Consider the following 27628-nt stretch of genomic DNA (forward strand, 5'->3'; position numbering starts at 1 on the left):
GCTTGGTAAGGGTAGCTGATGGTTGTGACGTCATTACTATCCAAGGTGCTGAACTATCCTCAAAGTATGTTTGGCCCTTTAGATAGCTCCTTTAACTTTCAGAATAAAACCTATAGTGAATTCACTGTCCAATGATACCACAGCCAGCAGCCACCTCTACAGCTTGGCATGTGGGACTTAGTGAACCAATCCTTCCTTCCTTGACCTTTATGCTTTACTTTTATTCTAAGAGTTATATTTTCTGAATTCCAGCACCCTTCTTTGTAATTGAAAACTAAAGCCTGTAACATGGTGACAGAAGAAAGCATTATCTCTTGCTGTGAAACAATTTATTTCTTTTTTAAAAAAAGAAAATGAAACACAGTATGAAAATACAAAAATTAAAGTGTCAGGCTTGCTATGTTGCATTGGGGCCTGATTTGCGTGGAGCTTTACCATTTCCTGCTGAGTAATTTTTCTTCTTCCCAACTGGCACAGTGTTTGCACCATCCATCTTCTCTTCCAAATCCACTGCATTTGGGGGAGGGGGATTAAGCAATCTACATATCAGTAGTATTCAATAACAATAACAAAGGAAGATGCCTCATACTAAGAGGAAATGAAACTCTAGAATTTCTCAGTCTAATTCCTCAGACAGCTGCATAGAAGCTGCCTGGTGTACCTTCACCCATCCTTGCTGTGGGCCTGAACAGGGAAATGGTACAAATTCCATTTCGCTTTAAGGCCTGATTGTCTTCAGCATCTGTACGTGGCAATCAAAAGAAACCCTTCTTATCCAAATATAATATATAATATAGAACTAATTGTATTAATTGACCTGAGAACATATAATGTAAAGATGCCCATACATCCAATGCAGGTTTTCCTACTTTCTAAACATTATACATCAAATTAAAAATTAGTCCTTGTACTATTTTCTTCTATGTTGACATAATTTAATGTTTGCTTCTGCTTCCTCACATATGCATTCTTATAATTTGAACATATTGATGATTCCTCACTTTATAGACATCCTCAAAATACATTACTAGGCTGTATGTTCTGACTCTTTCCTATGACTGAGATGCAGTCAGTGTAAAGTCGTTTAATTTCACACTGTGAATACTAGGTATGTGTCATTTTAAAAATAAATCTGCAAGGAATTACTACTATGTTTATTTTAATTTCTTTATGTCTATGAGGCTTCATGTTCAGCTCTTTTTTGCCTTCCCCTTTGGCCATCTCATGCTCTTTTCCAGCATCAAACAATTTACCTTCACAACAGATAACTGATTCAGTGGATCTGCTGGCCCATCAGAAGGGAAGCACAACAACCAGTATTACGAATTCACCACAATCATGCTCAAATCATTTCTGAAAACAATCCTTCCATCCTTCTTGCTGCTGCACTCTGGCTGGCCCAAAGCTTGCCGAAGACTCTGCTTGAGGCCATGGGGCGCTGTGTTCATAAAGTCTTTAGTCCCTGTCAGGAAGTCCAGTGTATGACCTCCAATGGTATCTCCATCAGTAAAGCATTCAGTGATGTCCCAATCTGAAGGGAACTCATAAATCTGGTATTCCAGTCCCATTCCCTCCAAGATAACTTTGACATCATCTGCAGTGATGTAATGGCCACAGTCAGTTGGGGGAAGACAGTGTCTGTATTTCTTCCACATGGCGGCCCATCCACTGTTACCTATACAATACATGGAATTTTTAGTTTCATTAATGCATTGTGTAGTTAATTCAGTTTCAGAAAGGAAATGTTGAGGACAAATTTACTTCACTGACATCATGTGATTTGCATAATTCCACATTTACTGGCTAGGACTGAATTGTAAGGCTTGTTCCAGGGCTATTATAGGGTGACTGAACAGTGTGAAAAGAAAATGGATGGTAAGAATAGTTAGCGCTATCCACTTCCTGGGCAAAAAAGGAGTGAGGTGGGGTCAGACACTGGAAAAATCCAGTGGGAAAGAAGAACACATTGGCAGGAATTTTACAGTTTTTGTTTAGCATATGGACATTTCAGGAAATTATCTAGCACAGAAGTACATGTTTACATGAAAATTGTGTTTCGTAGTTTAAAAAACAAAACAAAAACATGACTATCTTAAAATATTGTTTTCAAAATAAATACAAGACTGCTTGGAGGTGTTGCATAAAACAATAATTTTCTATTTGGAAAATTGTTGCTTTTGTGCAAGTTTGTTGTATGTCACCCCCCCAAAATAGCAATCTTGAACAAAAACCTGAATAGTTACCTCATAGAGATTTCTGTGGAGAAATCTGGGGTGCAGGTTGCATAAAAACCATGATTTACACACCATAAAACACACATGAATGTCTATGCAAAGTAATTTCCTGACACATCAGGACGTGCAAATAGTAGGCAAGAACTGCACAGAAATATTTTCTTCCCGTGATGGGGAGAAAACTGCAGTAATTATTTGTCTTTACTTGCAAAGATGAAATAGTTGAATATTTACATCCTAAAAACCAAAACACATAAGCATAATATGTGTTTGTCCCCCCAAAACTAAATTCCAAAGTTGTTCTTCATTTGTTAAATCAAATTAAGTAAATCATGCCTAAAGGAGCAGCTCAGCTGAAGTGAAGGACTAAGAGTAATAATTTACTTGTGAACAGGTACAGCAGCTTTCCACTTTAGTTGGTAAGGTGACAAGTCACAAGTATATTCTCTTAGTGTAGGTTCAAAGGCCCAGTGCTTCTTCCTTGTGAAGTTTGTCCATGCGTTGTGATGTGGAAACTAAACCTCAGGTGGTTACTAGAACAATCACATCCTATGCTGGAACCATATCCAGAGATATCACTTGATAAGGAATGCAAACTGCATTAGCTGCTTCCTGGTATGTCAAGATATATCATCAAATGATTGATTGGATGATCAGCAGGACATAAGCATAATGCTAGAAGGCTTAACTGAAAAGGCTTGTCAAATCATGCCACTCTGGTAACAGTCTTCTACAGCTTCTAGGTTTAATTACTGCAATGATTCTACATAGAAGCTGCAGCCAGTGTAGAATCCTGTGTGCCTTCTTACTGTTGCAGCAAGGTACTATCATGTTCAGTTCATTGTATTACTTGACAACCTCTTCTTCCAGGCTTAGCCCAAGTAACTGGGAACCTCATATTTTAAGGAGCATTTTCCAAATATTTCCACTTATTTGTTGTGGTCTAGTCAGCAGGCCTTATCATCTGTGCCATCTTTATGGCAGACATATAGAATGACAACTTGGAGGAAGGTTCTGGCTGTTCTGCTTTGAAGCAGTGGAGAGTCCTCCCTAGGGCCAGCTTCACCCTTCTTCTTCATCTGAAGAACTACAAATGTTATCTTTGTAGTCATATTTCTGTAGCTTTTTTCATTGAAGGGTGTTGGATACTTTTGACCTTCTCTCCCATTAAACGACTAGAGGTACACATTTATGGTGTGATCACATATAATATAGAGTTCTGGCTTTTGTTGTTGTTAACTGTCCTCAAGTCTTCCCTGACTCATGGTGACCCTGTGGATGAGACATCTCCAAGACCCCCTGTCCTCTACTGCTCTGCTTAGGTCCTGTAATTTCAGACATGTGACCTCTCTGATTGAATCTGTCCATCTGACAGCAAGTCTTCCTCTCTTTCTACTGCCCTCCACCTTTTCTAGCAATATTGTCTTTTCTAATGAGTCATGCCTTCTCATGATATAGCCAAAGTATGACAATCTTAATTTGACCATCTTGGCTTCCAGGGTGATGTCTGGCTACTGTGCTTGAAAAAGAATATTCTAGAGATGGAAAAGTGCAGGAAACAGCAGCCAAGCTGAATAGGGGTCTGAAAAAAAAAACTTCCTTGTGGGGAAAGACTGTGACATCTTGGTCTTTTTAGCTTGTAAGATAAATAATAGAGGTAACATGACAATGATGTATACAATTACATGAAGCATAGGAAGTGGATAGAGTTAAGTTAATTAGGGTAACATATTTTCTACTTTGTTATAATGCCAGACTTTAGGGTCATCCATGAACCTGAATGGTATAAAATCAGGCCAGGCAAAAAGGGAAGACTTCTTCACACAGTACACATAACCACATTTTCAGGATGCCTTATAGGGAATTAAATGAATTAATAGAGGATATAACTATGAATAGAGCCAGCATCATGTAGTGATTTGAGCATTCGACTGTGACTCTGTACACTAGGGTTCTAATCCTTACTTGGCCATGACAACCCACTGTGTGACCTTGGGCAAGTCACACTATCTCAGCCTTAGAGGCAGGAGGGTAAATCCCCTCTGAACAAATCTTGTCAAGAAAATCCCATGGTAGGGTTGTCATAAGTGAGAAACAACTTGAAGACACACAAGAACAAGAGCAAGAACAAACTATAAATGGGTAATCATGATGTCAGTGTCCTATCTTCAGGTTCAGAGATCATATGCTTCTCAATACCAAGAGACAGAAAGCAGTGGGAAAGAGCAATTATCCTTAAGAGATATCCCTGAAGATTTCACATGGACACATGCTTGGCTGCTTTGCGATACTGGATGGTGGAACAGAAAAATATGTGGTCTGATCTTACATTTCTGTGTTGTTAAATCATTCTGAATAACTTTATACTGGGGTAGGATATTGGGATGGATGGATGGATGGATGGATGGATGGATGGATGGATGGATGGATTACTGTGTGAATATAGAATGAGTAGAAAGAACACAATGATCACAGATGACAAAGTATCAGAAGTATTCTCCAATGTGTTATATGTCGCAAAACCCTTTCTGCTATATCAGATTCAAGGAAAAGATCAGATCCATACCATATAATCCAGGGGTGGAAAACAGGAGTGGAGGGTACTTGTTGTCCCATAACATGCCAAACTGCCTAATTTTCAAGCTATAGATTCTCAAAAAGTCAATCAGAACCAGAAGTGATTTCCAGTAGCAACCAGTGCTTCAGTCGAATTTTGCACCTGGTGAGGGTGTTCCACTTGACTGTTTGAAATGCATTTGAGCCTCTTGGTGTTCATTTTTGAGGTCATCTTTCACCCCAGGTTTTAGGGGGTGTATGTGGTGTGAGATGGGTAGAGTTGGAAGTGGTTGGGAGCACAAAAAGGAGATTGGGGGCCTCCAATAGCCTAGATGCCAGAGCTTTCTGTTCCTCCAATATAACTGTTCCTCAGTTGAAAATACCTGGATATCACTTTAAAGGATGACTTTAGGTGTTATTTTTTCTACTTTGCAGAATATAGAATATGTACTTGTGTGTCTATGTAGGGAAGGCAGGGTATCTCACCTGACAAAATTATAATCAGAAGTTTAGCATAACTATTTAGGCAGCTGTGAAAAAACTTGATAGTGCTTGCAATATTCTCCACACGGTACAGCATCTAAAAGACACATTGCCACAAAGAAAATGTATTGTTAATATTTCACAATGAACTTCTCTGAGAACCTATATATATATAAACAGCCTGTGCCCCATCACTGACTGCAGAGGCCATACCAGAGCTCACTTGTATTTCCTGCTTCACAAATTAGGAAAAGGGGGGAAAGGAATATTTTTATGTTCTCAGTATCCTCTACAGCATTCATATCTACCCTAGAGAGTTGGGGAATCCTGTGGATTAATGTGGCAGCTTCAGCAAAAGAGAAGAGTTTCATCAAACTACATCTTCCCCCTCTTTTCCAGTCACAGCAGCCTCCACTGGATCACAAAGTCTTCCACGTGTGGAATAATAACACTGGATGCAATTCATAGACCTGAATCCTATTAGTCTCCTCTAACTAGATCCATCAGATAAGTACACCCATCAAAACAGTTGTTGACTGGTTTGTTAATACATAGCTAAGTCCTATCAATTTAGGCCTCATTTTCACTGGAGATCAGAAGATCTTTCAAGTCTGCACAGTTCATGCTGTTTATGGGAATACCTAGATTTTTGTTGGAACAGATGCAACCAAATTTGAAGAGAACACGGATACCAAAGTATCAAGAAAATATCAGGAAGACTATAGAAAGAATCATGGCTACTCCTCCCTTTTAAAAAACTTAACTTTTTGTTTGAATTCTGTAGATAAAAATTCTGTAGTGTTAAAGAGCCTATGTAGAAATACAGAAAGTAACTCTAAGACAAAAGGTTCAGTGAGAGCAGTAATAGATCTAATTCTTTCCAGGTCCTTTACTATGAAATTTAGAGACTCAACTGAAAGGAAGGGCTAAAAAATAAATATAAGAAATTCAGAGAAAGTGAGAAAGTGATTTGCCCATCACTATCAGCATACAGTGGGCCCTTGGCATCCAATGGGTTTTGGTTCCAGAACCCCCATGGATACCAAAATCCATGGATGCTCAAATCCCATTAAATACAAGGACATAGTAAAACAGTGTCCCTTATATAAAATGGCTAAATAAAGGTTTACTTTTAGGGTTTTTAAATATATATATATTTTCTAGCCATTCATGTTTGAATCCATGGATAAAGGCTCCATGGATACAGAGAGCCACTATATTTGAAATGCTGTCTCTATAGTGTCAATAGTGAGAAATACAGAACATCCTTTTCGATTCCGAACAGTAGTGGGGGTGCACCCTGCACTGGATGACACCTCAGAAGATCGGTGACACTTGGTTAGGACCTCTGCCCACTGTGGGTTGAGAAGGGGCAAGTGGGCTCCTCCTGGTTTCATCACAGCGACAGCCTCTTCCTGAGGAGGGAGCCACCACTGCAGTGAAGGAGAAGGGGCAAGTGTGCCCATTTGGCTGCTGCTGCTACCCCCCCCCCCCACAGCCCCACCTACACCAGGTGATACCAGACATGGGGGGTGCCACTGATCCCAAATACACACAAAAACAGTTGTTTGAATCAGCTATGGAGCATTGCTACTTTGACATATGCTTCCTCACTGTTGCACTAAATTTAGATTTTATAGTGCATTGGCCAAATAAAATGGATGTGAATGCAAGATACTTTGGGGCACTTAAAAAGCTTCATGAGTAATGGTGCTGCTGAAACTTACAAATATTTCATCTAGGGTCTTTGCCTGAAAGCAATACAAATCAAACTTTTTTTTTAAAAAAAATTATCTGTACAACTCAGAAGGAACAGTGAAATTCTACTCACGTCTTGGACATATATGGCTGCCCAAATCTATTCAGGGGACCAAAAAAAAAAATATCATTTTTTTTTCCAGTTTCTTTTCAGTGCATCCTGATCAGTTAAATCCTTATCAGTTAAAGACATGATGGGAGGAGGCAGGGATTTTCCAGGGCTTTGATGAATGTATTTAGTGTGGTCTGTCATGCCAAAGGGAACATAAGAGTTAGGATGGGTACAATTATTAAAGTGTGTTCTCATACTGGTAAATGCATCAACAGCTTTTGGAGGATAATTAGCACTTACGACTTACCAAATTTTTCCATTTCGAAAAATCTTAGTGCAATGGCTAGAGTACTGCATCCAGTTGGACAATACTGTATGTACTACAGTCGGCCCTTCTTATACACGGATTTTTTCATACATGGATTCAAGCATCCACAGTTTGAGATTGTTCAAAAAAAGTATACATTTCAAATATCAAACCTTGATCTTCCATTTTTTATAAGGGACACCATTTAATGGGACTGGAGCATCCACAGATTTTATCCACGGGGGATCTTGGAACCAAATCCCCGCGTATAACAAGGGTCCACTGTATTTTCCCCCAAGCCAAAAGTGTCATGACCAGTCCTTAATTTACCTGGATGAGATGTATGAAGTCATATTTCTTTTTCGGGCTTTGCTCTGTTACCTGCTTTTCGTATTCCATAGATGTCAGTTGGTGCCAAGTAAATGAGACATTCTTAAGGTCAGAATTCCTAACTGCATCTGTTTATGAAAGAACAATAGAACAAATTTCCTATAGGTAAATATTTGGGGTAAGTATAAGTAAACAATATTGCATTACATTTAGCCAAATGTTATCACAAAAATTACAGAGTACAGTGGAGTGTTTGTTAGAAGCAAATAAGAAAATACAAAAAGAAAAGCAAAATATGCATTCTGAAAAACAATCAGGATTTTAAATACTCATTAAAACTTAATAATAATACAGAATTTCTCACAAACGTGGGTAGGTACCTTGGTGTAGAAGCAATGCAATGTTGTACCTTTGTATGCTAAAATGTGTTGTGGGTTGGGCTCTATGATCTCATTTTTGATCAAGGCTCCTGGGTGCTTAGCCTGAATGATCCTAATCATTTTCAAGTCCTGTTCACCTGTGAAACAACCACAACATAATTTTAAAAGGGAAACATAAACCAATGATCTTGTTTTTGTTTATTTATAAACTTTGCTATTGTTGTTGATGTATTCATGTTGATGTGTTTCTGACGTATGGCAACCTTAAGGGGGGCCTATCATGGTGGGTTTCCATGACTGAGTGGGCAATGCTCAAAACAACTCACCATATCACATTTAAAATGACAAAGCCTTTAATCCCAGCCACAGTCACCTGGACCTCCATTGAACTCAATGGGAGCATTTTCCATGTAAAATGCTTTGGGTTCTATGTGTCTGGTATGGAGATCAAAATGTTTTGCTTGTTTTTTAAAAGAAAAATTGATATAATATGCTGAAGTCCTTGATAACTAGGGAGCTGGAACCAAGAGCATCACCCTACTACTGTTAACTTATGCATGGCTTCAGCAGATCATTATATTCATTTTTCCTAAAAGTAACTTTCATAAATTTCAGTCTGAGACCAACTTCTTATGCTAAAAAACATCAATATTACAGCTTCTGGGAATATCTCTAAAATGCTTCCCCAAATGATATACATACCACCAGCCATTAGTGGAAGAGTACGTACAGGCAGCGTATGCCTCTGTGAGAAGCCAATTGGATGAATTGGTTGTATGTATCCTGTAACAGACTCTATGTTCAAATGGACAAGCTGTAATCCTGCCTTTTTCTTGCAGAAGTAAGCAATCAGATAACCATGTAGCATCTCATATAGTTCAGCTTTGTTAATATCAGTACAGTATAGCGCAATACAAAGTGAGTGAAACATCATGGGGAAAATCACAGAGGGTACCTTTTCTTTCTGTACAACTAAATGTAGTTTAAAATGGGCATTTCTCTACTAGCAATGGGAATAATAGTCACATTATTTACCATTATTCTTTCCCAGGTTAAAAAAAAATGGTTTCCTGGCAGTTGAGAAACAAGAGAATTTTGTCCATAGTTTTTTGTGGGTTTTTCAGGCTATGAGGCTGTGTTCTAGAAGAGTTTATCAGGCATAAACTCTTCTACAACAAGGCCTCATATGCCAAAAAACCCACAAAAAACTATGGATGCCGGCCGTGATAGCATTCAACTTCACATCAGAGTTTTGTGCAGTTTTCATCTGGTATCAACACACTCTATAGTGTTTTGAAAGATTCTTCCACACAGACTCTTTGAAGTTTAGGACTTATTCTAGACAAAGTTTTGCACAAGAAACAGCATTTTCTTCAGAGAAAATTCTGGTTTCTGTGCAAAACAGCCATATTCAAATTTTTCACAGAGTAAGTCCTGAATGGCAAATAGCCATCCAAAACTATACATTTTTGAAGGTTTTTTTTCCAAAGAAAAACATTGCTAAAATTATTCTTTGCTTCCTTTGGGAAGCAAATTAGTGAAGAATTATATTCCCAGCAAATGCAATCAAACCTTAACAGATATATTAATTTTCTCTCTCAGCAGTGAAAATACTACATAAATTATTTGTCATTGCATGTGAGGATAAAATAGTCAAGGATTTGCACCCTTAGCTTCTACATTGAGCTGTTTAAACTGTCGTTCACTGCCTTGTGACTGATATAGAAAGAGAATATAGCTGGCCCTCTCTATCCAAGGATTCAACCATCCATGACTTGACAATATGGGGGAGGGGGGATTTCTGGAAGCAAACCTTGAATTTGACATTTTATACAAGGGACATTATTTTATTATGCCATTGTATATAATAGGACTTGAACATTCATGGATTTTGGTAACCACGAAGGGTCCTGGAACCAAACCCTGATGGATAACAGGAGCCCATTGTACATTCGTTTAGTGATGTTCACATTTGAGTTCTAGGCTTTGGTGTTGTGGTAAGCTGTAAATTACTGAACATCCCCATAGCCACACAAGCAAGAAAAGAAGAGTACAAAACTGCAAGCAGCTTTGCTGATCCATATCATTAACCTAGTTCTAGCAGCTTTCAGCTCCACTAGGAACAATTGTCTAAAGCAAAACTGTCATAATTGTCCATTCCAGATGAAGGAATAATGGACAACAATATATGGCTGGTGGGGAGGTCTTCTTTGAGAAATGCAGTAAAGCTGAAAGGAACGTGGAGGTCTGAAGAATGGGGGGAAGGGGCAGCTGGAGGAAGTATTCATCTTTACTAATGAAACAATCCCTTTCCTCAGTCCTGCAAGTCCTGGCTGCACTGTATAACCAGTCCCAAGACAAATCAAAGTAACAATGATACATTCAGGTACCAGAGGGTACTAACATCATTTCTATACCAGCTTACCAAGGAATAAGTACCATTGGACTCAGTGAGACTTACTTCTTCAGGCATGTAGAAGACTTGACTGTTTTGCTTATACCTGTTCATGAGCCATATACGAAAATGGTCATTCATTAGACACAGTTAATGGTTTTGGGGGGAATTTGGTCATGATTGTGTCCAACATACAATGTGCCTGAAACTCTGTTTATACAACATGGGCCAGCAATAACAGTGACTATGTCAGATTCACTGACTATTGATGAAGCTTCCCCTTCAGTCCCATTGCAACATATGTTGCAGTTAGGCAAAGAGTATGCACAATTAAAAAGATTTTATAGTATGTGTATATTTAGACCAATGAATGTCTTACCCTGAAAATAAAACTAGAGTAGACAGTTGTAGTAAAAGCAGCATAATAGGCTTGGGACAGAATCCAAGTGATACAGTAAAGTATCAGTTATAACTGTTCCAGAGTTACACAGCAGTGATGAAGGAAGACAGACAAAGTCCAAAGGCCTTAATTTTCAAAGGGTCAGCATTTGCCCCCATGAGTCTTTCCTTCAAAGGAAAGACACACACCAACTATAGAATATTTGTGCTTCAAACTTTTTGTTCCTTACCTGTGCCACTTCCCACACCTAGAACATTAATAGTTGATTTTCCATTTCCAAGGCTGAAATAATAATCATCTATTATTTACAAAGAAGATATTTGCTCAATAATACACTATTTCAGTCATGCATTGCTGAACTATCCTCAAACTCTGGGACCAGATCAGGGTGTTCCACCAAAACAAAAATGTTACAGACTTCTGAAAGCTACAACATGAGTCTTTCCCATAGCAAGTGGTTAAAGGTATTTCAAAATGGGTAAAAGTAAAGGTAGTCCGTTGACATGAATGTCTAGTCGTAACCAACTGTAGGGGGCAGTGCTCATCTCTATTACTAAGCCAAAGAGCCCGCATTGTCCAAGGACTACTCCAGGGGTCATGTGGCCAGCATGACTGCACCAAATGCTGTTACCTTCACACTGAAGTGGTATCTATTTACCTAATTGAATTTGCACGCTTTTGAACTGCTAGGCTGGCATAAGCTGGGACTAGTGACAGGTGCTCACCCCATCATGCAGCACTTGGACCTCAAACTGCCAACCTTCCAATTTTCCGATAATCAGAATTGGCATCTCAACCACTAAGCCACCACATTCCTCTAAATCCCTCTAAATTTCAAAATGCAGAAAGATAAATGAGGGGTTTTCTAGAAGATGTAGTTTGAGTTCATTTCTCTTCAATCAGTTTATTCTGCTATATGCTCACACCAAATGGAGTTATGGACTAAGCCCAGAATATTAATGATATTAAATATCATAGGCATGAGATCAAATCTATTTAATGAAAAAAAGCCTCTCAGGGACTATAGTTTGTCTTCTTACTCTGAATTAAGGAGCATTCCCCATTTACTACAGAGCTTTAACATATTTAAGTAAAGTTAAACTGCCTTAAAATAAGAAAGAAAATTCCAATAGGCAAGTATGTTTTTCACAAGGTTTGGGACTCTAAAAATATCTTCAATCACTGTCAATGATAAGACCAAAAAAACAGAAAAATAATCCAACACTAGTGATCTATCAAGATGCTAGGGGCGAGCACTTCTGCAATGTTCAGGTTCTCATATTTCAAATGTTAAATCCCGTCTATTGCAGTTATGCAGTGATGCATTTAAAAAAACTCACAAAAATGCATGCATGTTTCCAGCTACTTTTTAAAAAATGCATTTTACACAGTTTTCATTATTATTTTTATTATTATTATTGAAATAGATAACTTTTTCTAATGGGGAAACACGTTTGTGCACATTTCCCCCCAAATGTCAAATTTTTGTGAAATTTATAGATACAGATATAAATTTGTACTAGTTTTTATGAAATCACAAATGTATATATATGTATGAATCCTGACAGCAAATTGAATCCTAGTTCATGCTTATATTGACAAAATGCAAACTAAGGGCCTGAACAGACAGGCCAAAATAAAGCTGCTTCAGGTCACTGTTTAAATGCTGCATGCATCTTAAGAGGCCAGAAGCCACGCTCCAGTCCTAAGGACTAAAGTGCAGCTTTGGCACAGTACTGGACTCTTAAGAAGTGTGTGTCATTTAAACAGCATACCTCCAAAATTATTAATTTGGCCTGTCTATTCGGGCCCTAAGTTCACAATGTTAGATGAACCAAACTGTGCACACATCTCTAAAAGAAACCAAGTGTGTTCCTCAGCCATGTATGATGAACCATTCTAACCCTCCATGATATTTATGAGACAGATTTAAACAGCTGCTTAATTATGATATGGAATGTGTGCTTGAAAATATGTCTTTTGGATGGAGGCACAGAAATAGCTCTTGTTTGTTTGTTTGCAAGTGCTGCTTTTGAAAGCAAAATTAAGAAAGCAGCCTGATACCAAATCAATCCCATGTTTCTAAGACAAGAATCTTTCCAGGCTTTACCTAGAAATACCATAAATTGATCCTGGCACCACTTTGCCTGTAAATAATATACTCTGCTACTGAACTAGAGAGTTCCATTAGAGACTTTCACAAAGCATCTATTTGCAATCAGTCGGTCCCACTGAACTCTTAAATAAACATATGAAGGACAGCTAGTAATCATTACATGTTCTTGGGTAATACTAGAACTTTTCAAAAGTGGTGGGGTAGAAATATGATACAATACTTTTCTTCCCTTAAATTTAATAATAATAATAATAATAATAATAATAATATATTTATATCCCGCCCCTTTGAGGTCAATCGGGGTGGCTAACAGCAATAAAATACAATACATTGTACATCAAAATTCCCCCACCTTAAAAATTATTAAATCAATTATAATTAAAACCAACAAATTAAACAGCATTAACACATACACATTATTACAAGACAAAAACAGAACAAAACAAAACAAAACAAATAAAACAATAAACTACGGTAGCATTTCCAGGGAGGACCTTGGGGACTCTCATGAGAAGAGGGATTCTTGAGGCCAAGGTTATCTATCCCGGAAAGGCCTGCCAGAAGAGATCTGTCTTGGCAGCCTTTTTAAAGCTGTCTAAAGATGTCAATTGATGGATCTCGTCCGGCAGGTCATTCCATAATCTGGGGGCGACAACAGAAAAAGCCCTCTGGGAGGTAGCCGAAAGCCTAGATCTTTGAGGCTGCAGCAAATTCCTCCCAGAGGACCAGAGTGTGCGGGGAGGATTATATGGGAGGAGGCGGTCCCTGAGATAGTTTGGACCCAAGCCATTTAGGGCTTTAAAGGTGATAACCAACACCTTGTACTTGGTCCGGAAACTAATAGGCAGCCAGTGGAGGGACTTTAATACCAGAGTAACATGGTCCCTCCTCGATGCTCCTGACACTACTCTGGCCACCATGTTCTGCACTAATTGCAGTTTCCGAATCAAGCACAAGGGTTGTCCCATGTAGAGCGCATTACAGAAATCTAGATGTGAGGTTACCAGCGCGTGTACAACAGTCTCAAGATCCCTTACTTCCAGAAAAGGGCGCAGTTGGTGTATCAGCCAAAGCTGATAACAGGCGCTCTTGACTGTCACATTTACCTGATTTGTCATCAGGAGCGATGAGTCAAGGAGCACCCCCAGACTGCGAACACAGTCACTAGAGGAGAGTGTGACCCCATCCAGGACTGGAGGTTGCAACCCAATTCTTGGTTTCGGGGCCGCGACCGTGAGCACCTCCGTCTTGTCTGGATTCAGTTTCAATCTGTTTTTCCTCATCCAGCCCATTACTGCTTGGAGACATTCATTGAGAGAGGAGATGCCATTAGAATTCGAGGCCGATGAACGAGACACGGAGAAATAGATCTGGGTGTCATCAGCATACTGATAACACCCAGCTCCATATGAGGGGTGGCGAGTGGGGGAAGGCTCAGAGAAAAAATAGGATAGATGTTAAACTTTTTTAAAAGTTAAGGAGGTTGTGAGGACAGAAAGCCACAATTGTTTGGCCATCCCAAAATAGGTAATGTTTCAGTTATGAAATCAAGGAGCCCTGGTAGTGCAATGGTTAAATGCTGGTGCTGCAGCCACAACATTGTGAATTCGATCCCAGGGTTCCAAGGTTAACTCAGCCTTCCACCCTTTAGTAGGTCAGTAAAATGAGTACCCAGCTTGTTGGGGGCAATTGGCTTAGAGATTGTATACTGCTTAGAGAGTGTTGATTCACTGTTAAGCTGTATAGAAATGTATATGCAAAATGGAAATTCTGCCTTACCCGTCCACTATACTTGGCAGTTGTTCCTCATTGAATTGCTCCATGCATTGGTGCTCAGTGGAATGTTCTAAGAATGACTTAAAGGCCTTTGCATATTCCTCTACTGTAAGACTTCTCATAGGCTGGGATGCACAGGGCTCTTTGGGAAATAAGGACAAATAAGCATTTGATACATATCAGTATGAGTTCACTGTCTCCACGTCTGGTGCCACACCTGGGTGTTTATCAGACGAGCTCTTAAAGAGGTACTATTCCAGTGTGACTCCTCTAACTGCCTCCTGTTGCATGCTGGGATTGGCAGTTTTAAGGAGGGGTATTTAGAATTCTCAGGCAGAGAAGTTCAGCTCCTTAAAACTGCCAATCCCAGCATGCAACAGGAGGCTGCTAGAGGAGTCACACTGGAATAGTAGCTCTTTAAGAGCATAGTGTGATAAACATCCTGGATAAGCCATTATGTCACACTTTGAGATTAGTTTAAGAACTTGGCTTGTTCTAAATCATACGTCCCTGATTCAGACAAAACTGGAAACTATGCTAATTGGAGACATCCTTGCTAATTAAAACATGCAGTGAAAGGAGAATTGGAGGGTGTATCCACACTGCAGAATTAAAGCAGTTTGATGCCATTGTAACTGCCCTGGCTCCATCCTATGGAATCCTGAGATTTGTAATTTAGTGAGGTGTTCTGCCTGGTCTGCCAGGATTCTGTAGGATAGAGTCATGACAGGTAAAGTGGTGTCAAACTGATTTAGTTCTGCAGTGTGGATACATCCAAGGAGTTTGTGTATGCACGCATAGAGAAAAGACTAATGAATATTTTAGCCTATTAAACTGAGATTGATCATCAATATAATTACAGAGGAAATAGCTGTAATTATACAATTTTTTGTTCATCCACCACCAACAACAACCCATATTAAAGTTCTGACCATGCACATCTGTTTGTATTTGAAGGAAAACATGAAGAAAACACTAATTAAAATACATCTTTCCATCAGAACTGGGAAAGTTGTTTATGAGAATTAATGGAATTATGTGGTGAAGATATTGATAACTGAGCAATGAGACGCACTGTTATGATGGCCTGTGACCTGGAGCTACTGGGTAGTTATGTGGGGCTTCATTATATCATTATATTAATTCTTTCTTTAAGTAACATTCAGAGCTCTTTTTTCCATATGCCAGTTCTAAAACACACTAGCCAAAATCCTGATTCAGAGCACTAAGCCAGTAGACATGTTCCACATTCATTTTACTCATGCCAGAAGATTGTAATACACAAAGGAAAGTCCATATCAGCTTGTTGCTTCCACTGGGGTACATGGAGTAAACTTCATAGTTAGGTGGGAGAGAATGCATCAATTGCTACATCAGGTCCTTTGGCAAACTGCCACCTGTCTCCCTACCCAACTTTGCAATGCCCAGGGACCTTACAGGCTGTCTCTACTAGATCAAGACTTTTTTCTTTCTTACTGTCTTTACAACAGACAGTAAATGTATATATATATAGCTGGCCTTATGAAGACCATATAGCTTTACTTAGCAACTTACACAATTGGAATGATTTTCTTGGAAGGGCAATTCCATTCTTAAATTAACTATGCTGGATGAGGGTAGAATTGCTTCTAATTCCCCTGCCCTGCCCTGGCATAACTATAATTTATATCAACATCAGAGAGTTACATTGATGGAATTGCATACTTGTGCCAGTAGTAATTTAAATTACTGGGTGTGTTATGCTGGCACAGACCTTGGAAAATTAAATGCTGGGACTACAGCTCCCAGAATCTGTATCTGGGAGATGGTGATACAGTTCATAAGGAACAGAGAAGTGTCCGACATAGCCTTCATGGCTAAAATAAAGTTAAACTAGTCAAACTAGGCAGTGTTAATGAATGCAAATCTACTGCAGAGGTCCATATAACTGCCAACTTCTCTTTTCATCTATGAGCCATTCATGAGGCAAAATCCTTTGGACCTTAGCTGTCCCATGTATTTGGAAAGTAGAATCCTAGTTAACACTGTGACAAATTATCACACACTATCAATGCTGTACAAGCCCCAGTGAGTGAATCTGTCACACTCTCTCATGCATGTGTCTTTTGCATATGCTACCCAAGTACATCTCTCAAACCATACTTCTCTGCAGGCACGTAGGTAATTATTGGATAACCACAGAACAAAGGCTGGTTCTTCCACCCAGTGCCATGCAATCCAAAGCAAGAGCTATAGCAACAAAGGTTATTAACTGTTGCCAAGCATATTTGCCACATTCTGTTGTCATATGACATATGTGCACTGAAAAAGTATTGATGGATATAATGTAGACAGGTGCAGGTTTACAGTACAAGGAGGTACTATGGTGAAGAAAGCTGCCCCCTTAGTCTTCTTTATGTTGTGAAGCTTTTAAAGAAAAAGGGGGATCTGCAAGAATACAAAATGTACCAAACTTTCCTGATCTTGAAAATGAGCCCACAGGACATGATAGAAGCAAGGCAGTCAAGTAATTTCAGTACCAAGAAAAACTCCAAGTGAACAGTTTGCACCAGTTTACAAGTGGACCTTTGTCTTTCCAGGCCCATATCAGTCTCCCAAGCTCTGCCCCTTCTTACATGAGGAGGAGGTCTTAAAGACTTAGAGCTTAACACTTCCTTGCTGTTTCTGATTATTCCCTCCAGGCATAAGGCCTCCATTAATGGGCTGACATGGAAATGTAGGTCCCTAGTAAAAGTAGGTGTCACCTTTGTGGATAAAGACTTGGGAAGCATGGATTCTAGCTGTGGGCCAAGGATGGTCATGATGATGTTGGTTTCTACTATTCTTGCCTCTCGTGCCACAAGTGTGCTGGATCTAACTGGCTATTGCAAGTCACAATCTCAGCACAGAGCATGATGAATAGGAGTCTTGGCCCTGACTCCAAGATGGAGTTCTTACACTACGTGCTGCTTTCATAACTCATTCACAAACTGATAGTGTTCACTCAAAACAGTGACAGTTCCAACTGTGGAACTACTCTGCTGATGTCACCAAGAAAAAAGCCTTCTGTTTCCCTCTTATATTCATGATGGAGCCCACAGTGAGGAGAGTAAGGTCTTCTCCATCACAATATCCTCTCAGAGCATCCGTTAGGGAGTGCCCTCTGGTCATGATGGTGGGTAAATCATGAAGTGTTAGTCCCAGCTGCCCTAGGCTCTGTCCTCTGTATTATAACTGAGAAAATGAATGGACCTGTGCAGCTGCCATGGAATGAGAACAGGGTGTAGGAGGGAGGGAATAAATAATAAGTACATCTGCAATGAAACCAACCAACAAGAGCAGGCAGCCATATCAGTGGGGATGAGAAGAGCATAGCTAGATGGAATGGAAAAGCCTGAGCAACTGAAATATGTCTTGCTCTTGACTTGGCAACTGAAGCAGTATAGGATCCCAGCTGGTTACAGTTATGTGAATTCCGATGTAGTAATGGCCACCTTAACTGCACAATAGGACTTAATGATCCATTATGTAACAACAATAACAACAACAACAATAATAATACCTGAATTGTCTGAAGGAGTCAGCAATATCTCTTGCTCAAAACTTGCATCTTTCACTTTCCTGCAGCAAAAACATACTTTTTTCAGCAATTTGAACAAACCCATGCCTTTTTCTCATGCCAGTGTAATAATCTTGCAATGACTCATCCATAAGATAGATAGCGGGGCTGTCCTACCTGCAACCATGCTCATCATCTTCATTGATGGCTCTAACCAGAGGCAGCCTGGAACCATTCATTGGGCAAAATTCTTTGGAAAATACACCAACCCTGAGGCAGCCATCTGCAACTTTGCTCTGCTTTGGTTTGAAGATCCTGCTGTGATATGATAAAATATTGCTTTAACCAGATTATGGTTAAATAATGCCTTATCTGCATTTTTCTTTTTACTGGTGAACCCCATACTTGAGGAAAGACTAGGGTAGCAATTGAACAGTTCTAAATTCAATGAGAAAAAAGGTGTTTTTTTTTCCATTTTTCCTTCTATGAACAGGATGCACCAGCTAGCCTAAGATATAAAAAGGAAATGTGGAGATTATCACATGTGCTATTTTCACAATAGGATACACATACATATAACTTCAAAGACGGGTCTTACTGCATTCTTCTGTATGCCACCCATACACAACTTGGGGTTTTTTAACAGCTTTTCAAGGACAGTAAAATCCCTGGGATAAGCCCAGGTTGCATACAGGCTTCATACAGACTGCATTTGGGAGAATGCAGTAGGACACATCTTTGAAGTTAAACATGTGTGTATCCTGTCAGGAAAACTATGGGAATTAAGTATGTGCGATAATCTCCTATGTCTCCCTCCCTTGGATTGCAGCTCTCATTGGTCCCAGCCAGCAATACCAAGTGAGGGAGGATGGGATCTGTGTTCCAACAACTTCTGGAATGCTATATGTTTCCCAGCTTTTTCCTGATGCATTCTGTTTATTAAAACTATTTATTTATTTGTTTGTTTGTTTGTTTGTTTTCTATCCCATCTTTTTCCCAAAAAGGGACACAAGGCAGCTCACAATATAAAATACATTAAAACAACATGTTTAAAACAATTAAAATAACCTAATTAAGAACACAAGAAGGTTAAAATTTAAAACATACAAAAGTTAAAAACATGATTTAAATCAACCAAACAGCTCCCTCAATAAAACCAGGCTTGCATGATTTTTAAAAGCTTGCTAGAATAAAAAATGTTTCTGCTTGCTGGTGAAAGGCCAGCAGGGAGGGGGCTTAGTTGCTGGGCTAGTTGAGCCAAAATAAAATTGAAAATCCCAGTGGAATAGTGAGATGGATTTTCTTTTGTTTACCATCCTGTACTTAGAAAAGGAGTAATTGCAAAGTGTTGTTTGTACTTATCCTTATTCTTGTGAGAGAGGGTTTGGTGCTATCCATCCTACCTATTCTCCTCACCCATGGTCTTACCTTAGGTTGCATGAAAACTTTCAGAAGTGGGAGAACTCAGTCTTCATCCACCGAACTGAGAAGATGACAAGTTTGATTTGCAAATTCTTGTGTTTGTGGGCCAACTATTCAACATATTCTTTCTACTGAATTAATTTGACCCAGAAATCATAGATGCATTAAATGAGGCATCAATATGCATGTGCATACACAGGCACACACAGATCATCCAAGCGTACACCTAACAAGAGCCTCCAGAAGCAATTAGAATTTATTTCTGAGGAAAACATGTTACAAAGGATAAGAAAGTTAGGGAATGAAAATGCAGAAGGTGACATTCATTTTTCTGGTCCATAGTGATTTTTCGAGATTAGCTATTCCTATAGCTAAGATGTGATAGAGCTAGTGTGGTGTACCGGTTTGAACACTGGTCTAGGACTCTAGAGACCAGGGTTCAAATCAGGATCAGCTATGAAAACCCACTGGGTGACCTTGAGCAAGTCACACTGTCTCAGCCTCAGAGGATGGCAGTGGCAAACCCCCTCTGAAGAAATTTTTCAAGAAAACCCTGTGGTAGGTTTGCCTTAGCATTGCCATAAGTCAGAAATGACTTGAAAGAACAACAAATAGCTAGGACAGGACTATAGCTATACCAGCATAGTGTACTGGTTTTAGTCTTGGACTACTTCTTTGGAAACTAGGGTTCAATTCCCCACTTGGCCATGAAACCCACTGGGTGACCTTGGCAAGTCAAGTGCTCTCAACCTCAGGCCAAGGCAATGGCAAACCTCCTCTCAACAAATCTTGCCAAGAAAACCCCATGACAACTTCACCCTAGAGTTTCCATACGTCAGACTTGGAAATGACTTGAAGGCACACAACAACAACAAATACAATGGATGCCAGTGATTCTGGTTTTTCATCTGAATTTGGAAGAGGCTTTCAAAAGTACCGTACCTATTTGAGAGATAGAATTCATCACTTTGGATAGCTCATTTAATGATCAGATTAAAATCCAAAGCAGATCCACCACACTACTGGCATGGTAGCTACCTGCCTCCGCTACTTCCACGCCACCATCATTTTAGTTGTTGGGGGATTTCCCAGTCTCAGCAGCTTGTGAAACATTACAGAACATAATCCATCATAGTGTGGGCATAACATTAAGAGCATTGGGGGCTGTGAGAGAATAAAAAGGAAATAAAAGGTTATTTATTTGGTGACTATCTACCAACTTGAGTTTGTTTTGGTAGTTCAAAAATACAGAAGGATGTTGTGATGAGCAGCAACAGCTGTGGTGGCCTCAGTATGCTCATACTGGCCTGCATACTGATACCAGGACTGTTGCTGTTGCTAGGTGGCCATAGTGGGTGGGGAGTGGACTGTGAGGCTCTGGATTCACAACGCCTTAGATCCAGCCTTCACTGTACATTGGCAGGGACTCTAGTGCCCCAGAATTCAGGGACATCATTAGGGAGTGCACCAGTTCAGACCACACTAGATGACAGCCTAAGGAGAAGTGACCCAACTGACCTAAGGAGAAGTGACACAACTGTCTTTTGGCAGAAATGTGTTGGAGTGTTCACCTCTGTTCCTTTAAAACATTGGTGTGAGTGGGAGGAGAAAAGAGAGGCCCTAGTTTTTAAAAAGAAATAAATAAATTTTAAATTGAATTTTAAATTAAAATATATTTTTAAAAAACTATATTTTAAAAAAATATTAAATGTTTTATTTATTTAAATTTAAATTTTCCTTTAAAAGCATAACCTACCAAATTTTCACTTTAACCACATGAAACTATGTACATGTAAATACATTTAGGTTGTGCATATGATACTGTAATTTAAAGATATACTTTTAATTTTGCTAGTTGTTTGTGTCACAACTCTTGCCATTACATTCAGTCATATATGGAAATCACAATTTATGGGTAAAATTAGTACAAAAAACATTAAGGGTTGTGTACGGTGTGGGATAGGAGGAGGTCAATAGGGGTGACACCATGAGTTGCTGTTCTGGGTGATGCCAGCCCTAGTGACACCACTGCTAGAGTGAGGGAGGCTACATTAAGCTTTCTATTATGCTTGATATTTGCCATTCACAATCATCCCTCATCAATTTAAATCTTAGTCTGCAGCTTCTGATTAGGGAGTAGGGTTGTACGAAATACTTGCAATTTTTTTTCATTCTCAGTGAAAGGGGGAGCTTCAGTAGACTGAAAAACCCCAGTTGAAAATATGGCCAGTATAACACTGTTTTTCCATTTCAGGCCTTTTTGCCAAAGGAGTCATTTATGTAAAACCTATTGCTTGGGGGCCACTTTTTTCTTTAAAAAAAGGTAATTTTTTCATAGAACATTGTTTTTGCTGGGGGCAATATTTTTGCACAAACAAACATTCCAGAAAAAGTTCCAAAATGTGGGAAATCATTGGAAAATGCACAAAACTTCTTATGATCTTGCCCAGCAAAATGGAAACTTTTAAAATTCTTTATTCTTCATTCTGGGATGGCTCAAATAAGCAAATTTACATTCTTATCAAGGAATGGATTAGATGCTATTCAGAATATTGAAGCTCTGCCCAAGTTATTGGAAAGTCTATATGGTATAGTCTTCTCCTACATCATCAGGTAACATTTACTTATGTTCAGGTCTGAAGTAATATTTGTTGTCATGTGACTTTGATTCTACACTAACTTATGGCTACAATATCCTGGGGTTATTGAGAAGAGCTTCCCTACTGATCTCCTCTTAGGCTGAGACAGTGCAACTTGCTCAAAATCACCCAATGGGTTTCCATGGCTGAGCCATAGTCTCCCAGAGTCCTAATCCAATGCTCCAACTACCATACTACTGGATCTCAGATGGAACAGTACATTTATTCAAAGTTTAGTTGTTGCAGCCCCGATCCGGCGCTGAAAGAGGCAGTCTGTTCAGCCCCTGAGTGTCGTTTTTTTGAATACAAATGGTTACCATACACCGACAAGCCTTGAAAAGATTCCCCACTATAATAAGGAAATGATAAAATTTTATTTTCTTACCACTTTTCCATGATCAAAGCAGTTTTTAATCAAACATTGTAAAACTTACAATATACAAACCATCTATATCTTAAAACCAAGTAAACATCAACAAATATCTAATGCAGCTCAACAGTGCTGTCAGACGGGGGGTGAGAGGCATTTGGGAGTCAGGGAGTAGGGGATGCCTGCTCAAAAAAGGTTGTTGGGTTTTCAGGTCCTTTAACTGGACTAAGGAGGTGGCGAGCGGAGCTGCCGGGGAGCGAGTTCCAGAGCTTGGGGGCCGAGATAGAAAAGGCCCTCCTGGTGGTGATAGACAATCTAGCCTCCGGAACTCTTAACATTTGCTTCCCGGCTGATCTGAGTGTGCGGGGCGGATTATATGGAGAGAGGCGGTCCTCCAAGTACCCTGGGCCCAAGCCATTTAGGGCTTTATAGGTAATAACCAACACCTTGTATTGTGCCCGGAAGCGAATAGGCAGCCAATGAAGGTCTTTTAAGACCGGTGTTATGTGACTGGTCCTAGGTGTATTAGTGACCAGTCTTGCCGCCATATTCTGCACCAGTTGCAGCTTCCGGGTATGGTACAAGGTTTGCCCCATGTAGAGCGCATTGCAAAAATCCAAACGAGAGGTTACCAGAGCATTTACTACTGTTTCTAGGTCCCCCCCGGCTCAGGTAGGGACGCAGCTGGCGTATCAGCCGAAGCTGATAACAGGTGCTCCTGACCACCTGTGAGGTAAGGTGGAGCGACGAATCAAGAAGCACCGCCAGACTGCGTACAGAGTCCTTCACGGGAAGCGTGATCCCATTCAGGACAGGTGGAAATACTGCCATCCCTGGGCCAGGAGAACCTATCATGAGCACTTCCATTTTCTCTGGATTCAGGCTGAGTCTGTTTTCCCTCATCCAGCCCATTACCGACTCCAGACAGACAACAAGAGGAGAGATGCCATCCTTGGTCACTGAATCAGTTGGAGACATAGAGAAGACTATTTGGGTGTCATCAGCGTACTGATAACCCCGCGCCCCATGCCTCCGAATGATCTCTCCCAGCGGTTTCATGTAAATGTTAAAGAGCATGGGGGACAGAATGGCTCCTTGAGGGACCCCAGATGTAAGGGCCCTCTTATCGGAGCACACGTCCCCCAGCTGCACCATCTGGAACCTCCCAGAAAGGTAGGATTGGAACCACTGGAGCGCAGTGCCCCCGATTCCCAACTCTGCCAGGCGCTCCAGAAGGATACCATGGTCTATGGTATCGAAAGCCGCTGAGATGTCTAAGAGCACTAACAGGGACACGCTACCCCTGTCCATGTCCAGACGGAGATCATCGACCAGGGCGACCAGGGCAGTCTCAACCCCATAGCCTGCCCGAAAGCCGGTTTGAAATGGGTCTAGATAATCCGTTTCATCCAAGATCGATTGAAGCTGGATTGCAACCGCCCTCTTGATCACCTTCCCCAAAAATGGCAATAGCGATACTGGCCGATAATTATTATGCAACAGGGGGTCGAGGGAGGGCTTTTTTAGCAATAGTTTTACAATGGCCAATTTCAAGCTAAATGGAAATTGCCCATCCTTCAATGATGTATTAATTATATGGTGTAACATGGAAGTTACCACCGGTCCCCCCTGAGCCGGTAGCCATGAGGGACAGGGATCGAGGGAGCAAGTTGTCTTCCTAACACTTCTAAGGATCTTGTCCACATCCTCGGTACTTACAGACCGAGTCCACGGAAGCTCTGGATGCCTCTACTCCGGGTTCTGCACCAATACTAGCATCAAGACCTTCCCTTATCCGAGAGGTTTTATCCACAAAGAAATTGTTAAATTGGTCGCAGCAGGCCTTAGATGGTTCAAGGATAGGGTTCAGAGCAGGAGGGAGCTGAGTTAGCTCCCTCACCACCCTGAACAGCTTTGCTGGACACGACTCCGCGGACGCGATACGTGCACCAAAGAACGAATTCTATAGCAGCACATAAGTTGAAACAGAGTGGCCCTATACAGAAATACTGAGGATAAACCGTAAAATTCCTCCAAGCTCACTGAGTAGTTCTATCACAGTTTTAAAAGTTAGAGCTGGCATGCAATATTGCAGTTATGGATTGGTAACCTAAAGTCTCATAATTGTCCTTTTTTCTGTATGACTACTATAAGTCTACATAATGCCGCCCCAGTCCACCTTAAGAGCAGAACCCAGATTGGGTGAAGGAGGTCCATTCAGATTCAAATTGAGGTCTGGCATTACCTTTTTATTCCCCTCCCACCAGAGAATGAGGCTGCCACAATCACAAGCAAGACCCCTGCTGCAAATCTTTATCATGCTCTTGCTCATTGGTGGGAGGAGGGTGGAAAGATCATCCTCTTTGCTCCATTATCAGAAGCTAAGTCAACTCCTTCACTTGATCTGGCTTCTGGCTGTTCAAGTGTTTGGGGGAACTGGACCAGAAGATGTTACATTGTTACACATATGCAACATATGTAACTACAGCTGCAGAAATAATCCAGTTTGGCACCACTTTAAGTGCCATGGGTTAATGCTATAGAATCCAGCAATTGGTAGTTTGCTGTGCCACCAGAGCTCTCTGACAGAGAAAGCTAAATATCTCACATAACTATAGTTCCCATAATTCTCTAGAACTGAGCCAGGGCAGTAAAAGTGGTGTCAAACCAGATTATTTCTGCAGTGTTGATTGGACCTATGTGTGACTCTTTCTAGTTACTCTCAAAAGTTCCTTCCAAAGAATGCTGTGGTGTCAAACTAGATCATTTTTACAGTGCAGATGCAGCCTTATTAGCTGATATTGAATATTAGTATACATCTGTTAAATGAACATATTGATGGATTAGTTCAAAGCTGTGTTGTAAGAAGGAGGGGAAAACACTTTTCATGATTTACATGGTAAACCTGTGATCAGGCACCATCACTTGAAATCACCACTACCATCGTTAGATAAGTAGAGTGACACTAAATACCAACAAAAACATCTTGATTTTCCTATCCCTTCACCAATATAAAATTAGTAGGGTATACAAATACTGTAGTCTATAATAGTATCCAAGATACTAATGTTCTGATTCAAATATCACTTATTCTTGCCATCTCTCTTACCTTTTCACCTTTGCTTTGGACTCCATGTTTTCTGTGGTCCTTCTCCAATTTCTCTGGCCCTTTTTGTTCTTCCTCTTCTTTATATACTCCAGCAAGACTCCAGGCAATGAAGTACAGGATAGAGGCACAGCTTGTCTTTGGTATCTATTGGTACTTTTCTATGCATCCCCGATTCATTCTAAACTGGCATGTGTTGGCTCAGCAGTGCTAAAGGTTAGAGACAGATTTGACTCTAAGTTGATATTTCAATCTGTTATGGTCACTGTATGCCAGTCTCCTGGCACACTGTGAGGAACTTTCTATGACATGTACTGTCTCCAAGTGTCCTTTCTCACACCTGTTATCACACCTCAAGATATATGATATTGAAGACCATAGATTAAATATGCAGTCATACTTCTATTTCCCTGTATGGAGTATCTAGGAAACTTGGCATCAGAAATATATGGGAAATGGGTGGCGTTTAAAGAGGGCAAGGGACAAATTGCTTCTCTGTTATATATTGCACCTAGCACACTGCAACCATAAAATATAGACAGAGCAATATTATAGTATGCTGAACATTAATCATAAACTTACTTAGGGTCAATCCAAGACATTTTGCTGACTGGGGTGTTGCAGTAAATGGTATCTCCACTCCTGCATACTCAAATCAGCGTACAGAACCTTAAAAGAGCCAAGATATTTTGATTCATATAAAGAAGATCTCAAGGGCTTCCTTCTCTCCCTAACAGTAAAAATGCAGGAATAACATATTAATAGCTAACAATTTTCTGCCCTTTCATGACACCTACAACTTACTTGAAAAACCTGAGTCCCGTTAACCCCGAACCTATAATAGCTTGCCCCTTTCCGCCAGCACCGTTTGGGTACTGTGCACCATGGATGCCATCATGGTGTGTGCCATGTAAGAAAGCTAGAACTTAAAAAAAAAACATTACTGTTTGGACTACAGTTTCCAGAATCCCTTATCAACATGACTGCAGCATGGAGAAGCATTTCCTTTTGTCTGTCCTGTCATTCTGCTTCACTGAACAGCCATGGATTGCAATATTTTGAAAAACCAAGAAAAAACTCTCTATACACTTTCTGTCCAGCATGCACAATAGTGTAGTCTCCTGCCATATTCCATCTTTACTTCTCTTACTTTTATACTAGTATAAAACAAAGCCTCAAAACAATGTAATATTTCCTTTTATGGGAGTTACTCAATTTTCCCCACCAGTTTGATCACTCTGTTCTGCCCCCTTTTCTAGCCATATGATATTCTTTTTAAGATGCAGCGTCTATCCCATGTAAATAATTCCAAGTGTTGTTGCATCATACATTTTTATAAAGGCACTGTGATAGCAGCAATTTCTCCCCCCCCCCCCCCGGCACCCTTTCATAATATCTCCTAGCATGAAATTTTCACAGCTTCTGAGTCCTGTGTCAGGATCTCTGGTGAGTCACCCAACACATGTCTCAAACCCAAGTGGTGAGCCTTTAAGACTGTGAGGGATGACTAATAAATCTATTTACAACACACCATCTTATAAGGATTTCCTGCAAGGGGGCCTCAAAAGATCACTTTACAATGTACAGGATTAATGTGTGAAGCCATGTCTTTTTTTGCTTAAAGTGTATGGTCACTGGAAACATTCACAGCAAAGGATGTATCACTCATTTTCCCTTCTTGCTTCCCCTTTGTATTTTATATTTCCTAAGAGTAAGGTCTGTTGTTCCCTCTGCTGGCCAAATGTACAGCAACAGTCAGTACAATT

General features: G+C 40.1%; 1 protein-coding gene across 2 annotated transcripts; it reads right to left on the reverse strand.

The window, feature by feature from the left end:
* Positions 1–447: 447 nt before the first annotated feature.
* Positions 448–26531, reverse strand: LOC121918548 (carnosine N-methyltransferase 2-like). 2 transcript variants are annotated; one of them, XM_042444582.1, is made up of 10 exons: positions 26445–26531; positions 25866–26072; positions 18503–18640; positions 18329–18387; positions 14791–14929; positions 11125–11177; positions 8130–8237; positions 7721–7848; positions 5277–5370; positions 448–1675 (listed from the first exon to the last, which is right to left on the reverse strand). In XM_042444582.1, exons 2-10 carry the CDS (start codon positions 25889–25891, stop codon positions 1320–1322), a joined length of 1101 nt encoding a protein of 366 aa, XP_042300516.1. In that variant the 5' UTR covers positions 25892–26072; positions 26445–26531; the 3' UTR covers positions 448–1319. The 2 variants fall into 2 exon arrangements, with proteins under 2 accessions (XP_042300516.1, XP_042300512.1); XM_042444578.1 differs by having other exon boundaries at positions 18503–18643.
* Positions 26532–27628: the final 1097 nt, after the last annotated feature.

The sequence above is a fragment of the Sceloporus undulatus genome, chromosome 1 (genome assembly GCF_019175285.1).
Source record: "Sceloporus undulatus isolate JIND9_A2432 ecotype Alabama chromosome 1, SceUnd_v1.1, whole genome shotgun sequence".
Lineage (NCBI taxonomy): Eukaryota > Metazoa > Chordata > Lepidosauria > Squamata > Phrynosomatidae > Sceloporus > Sceloporus undulatus.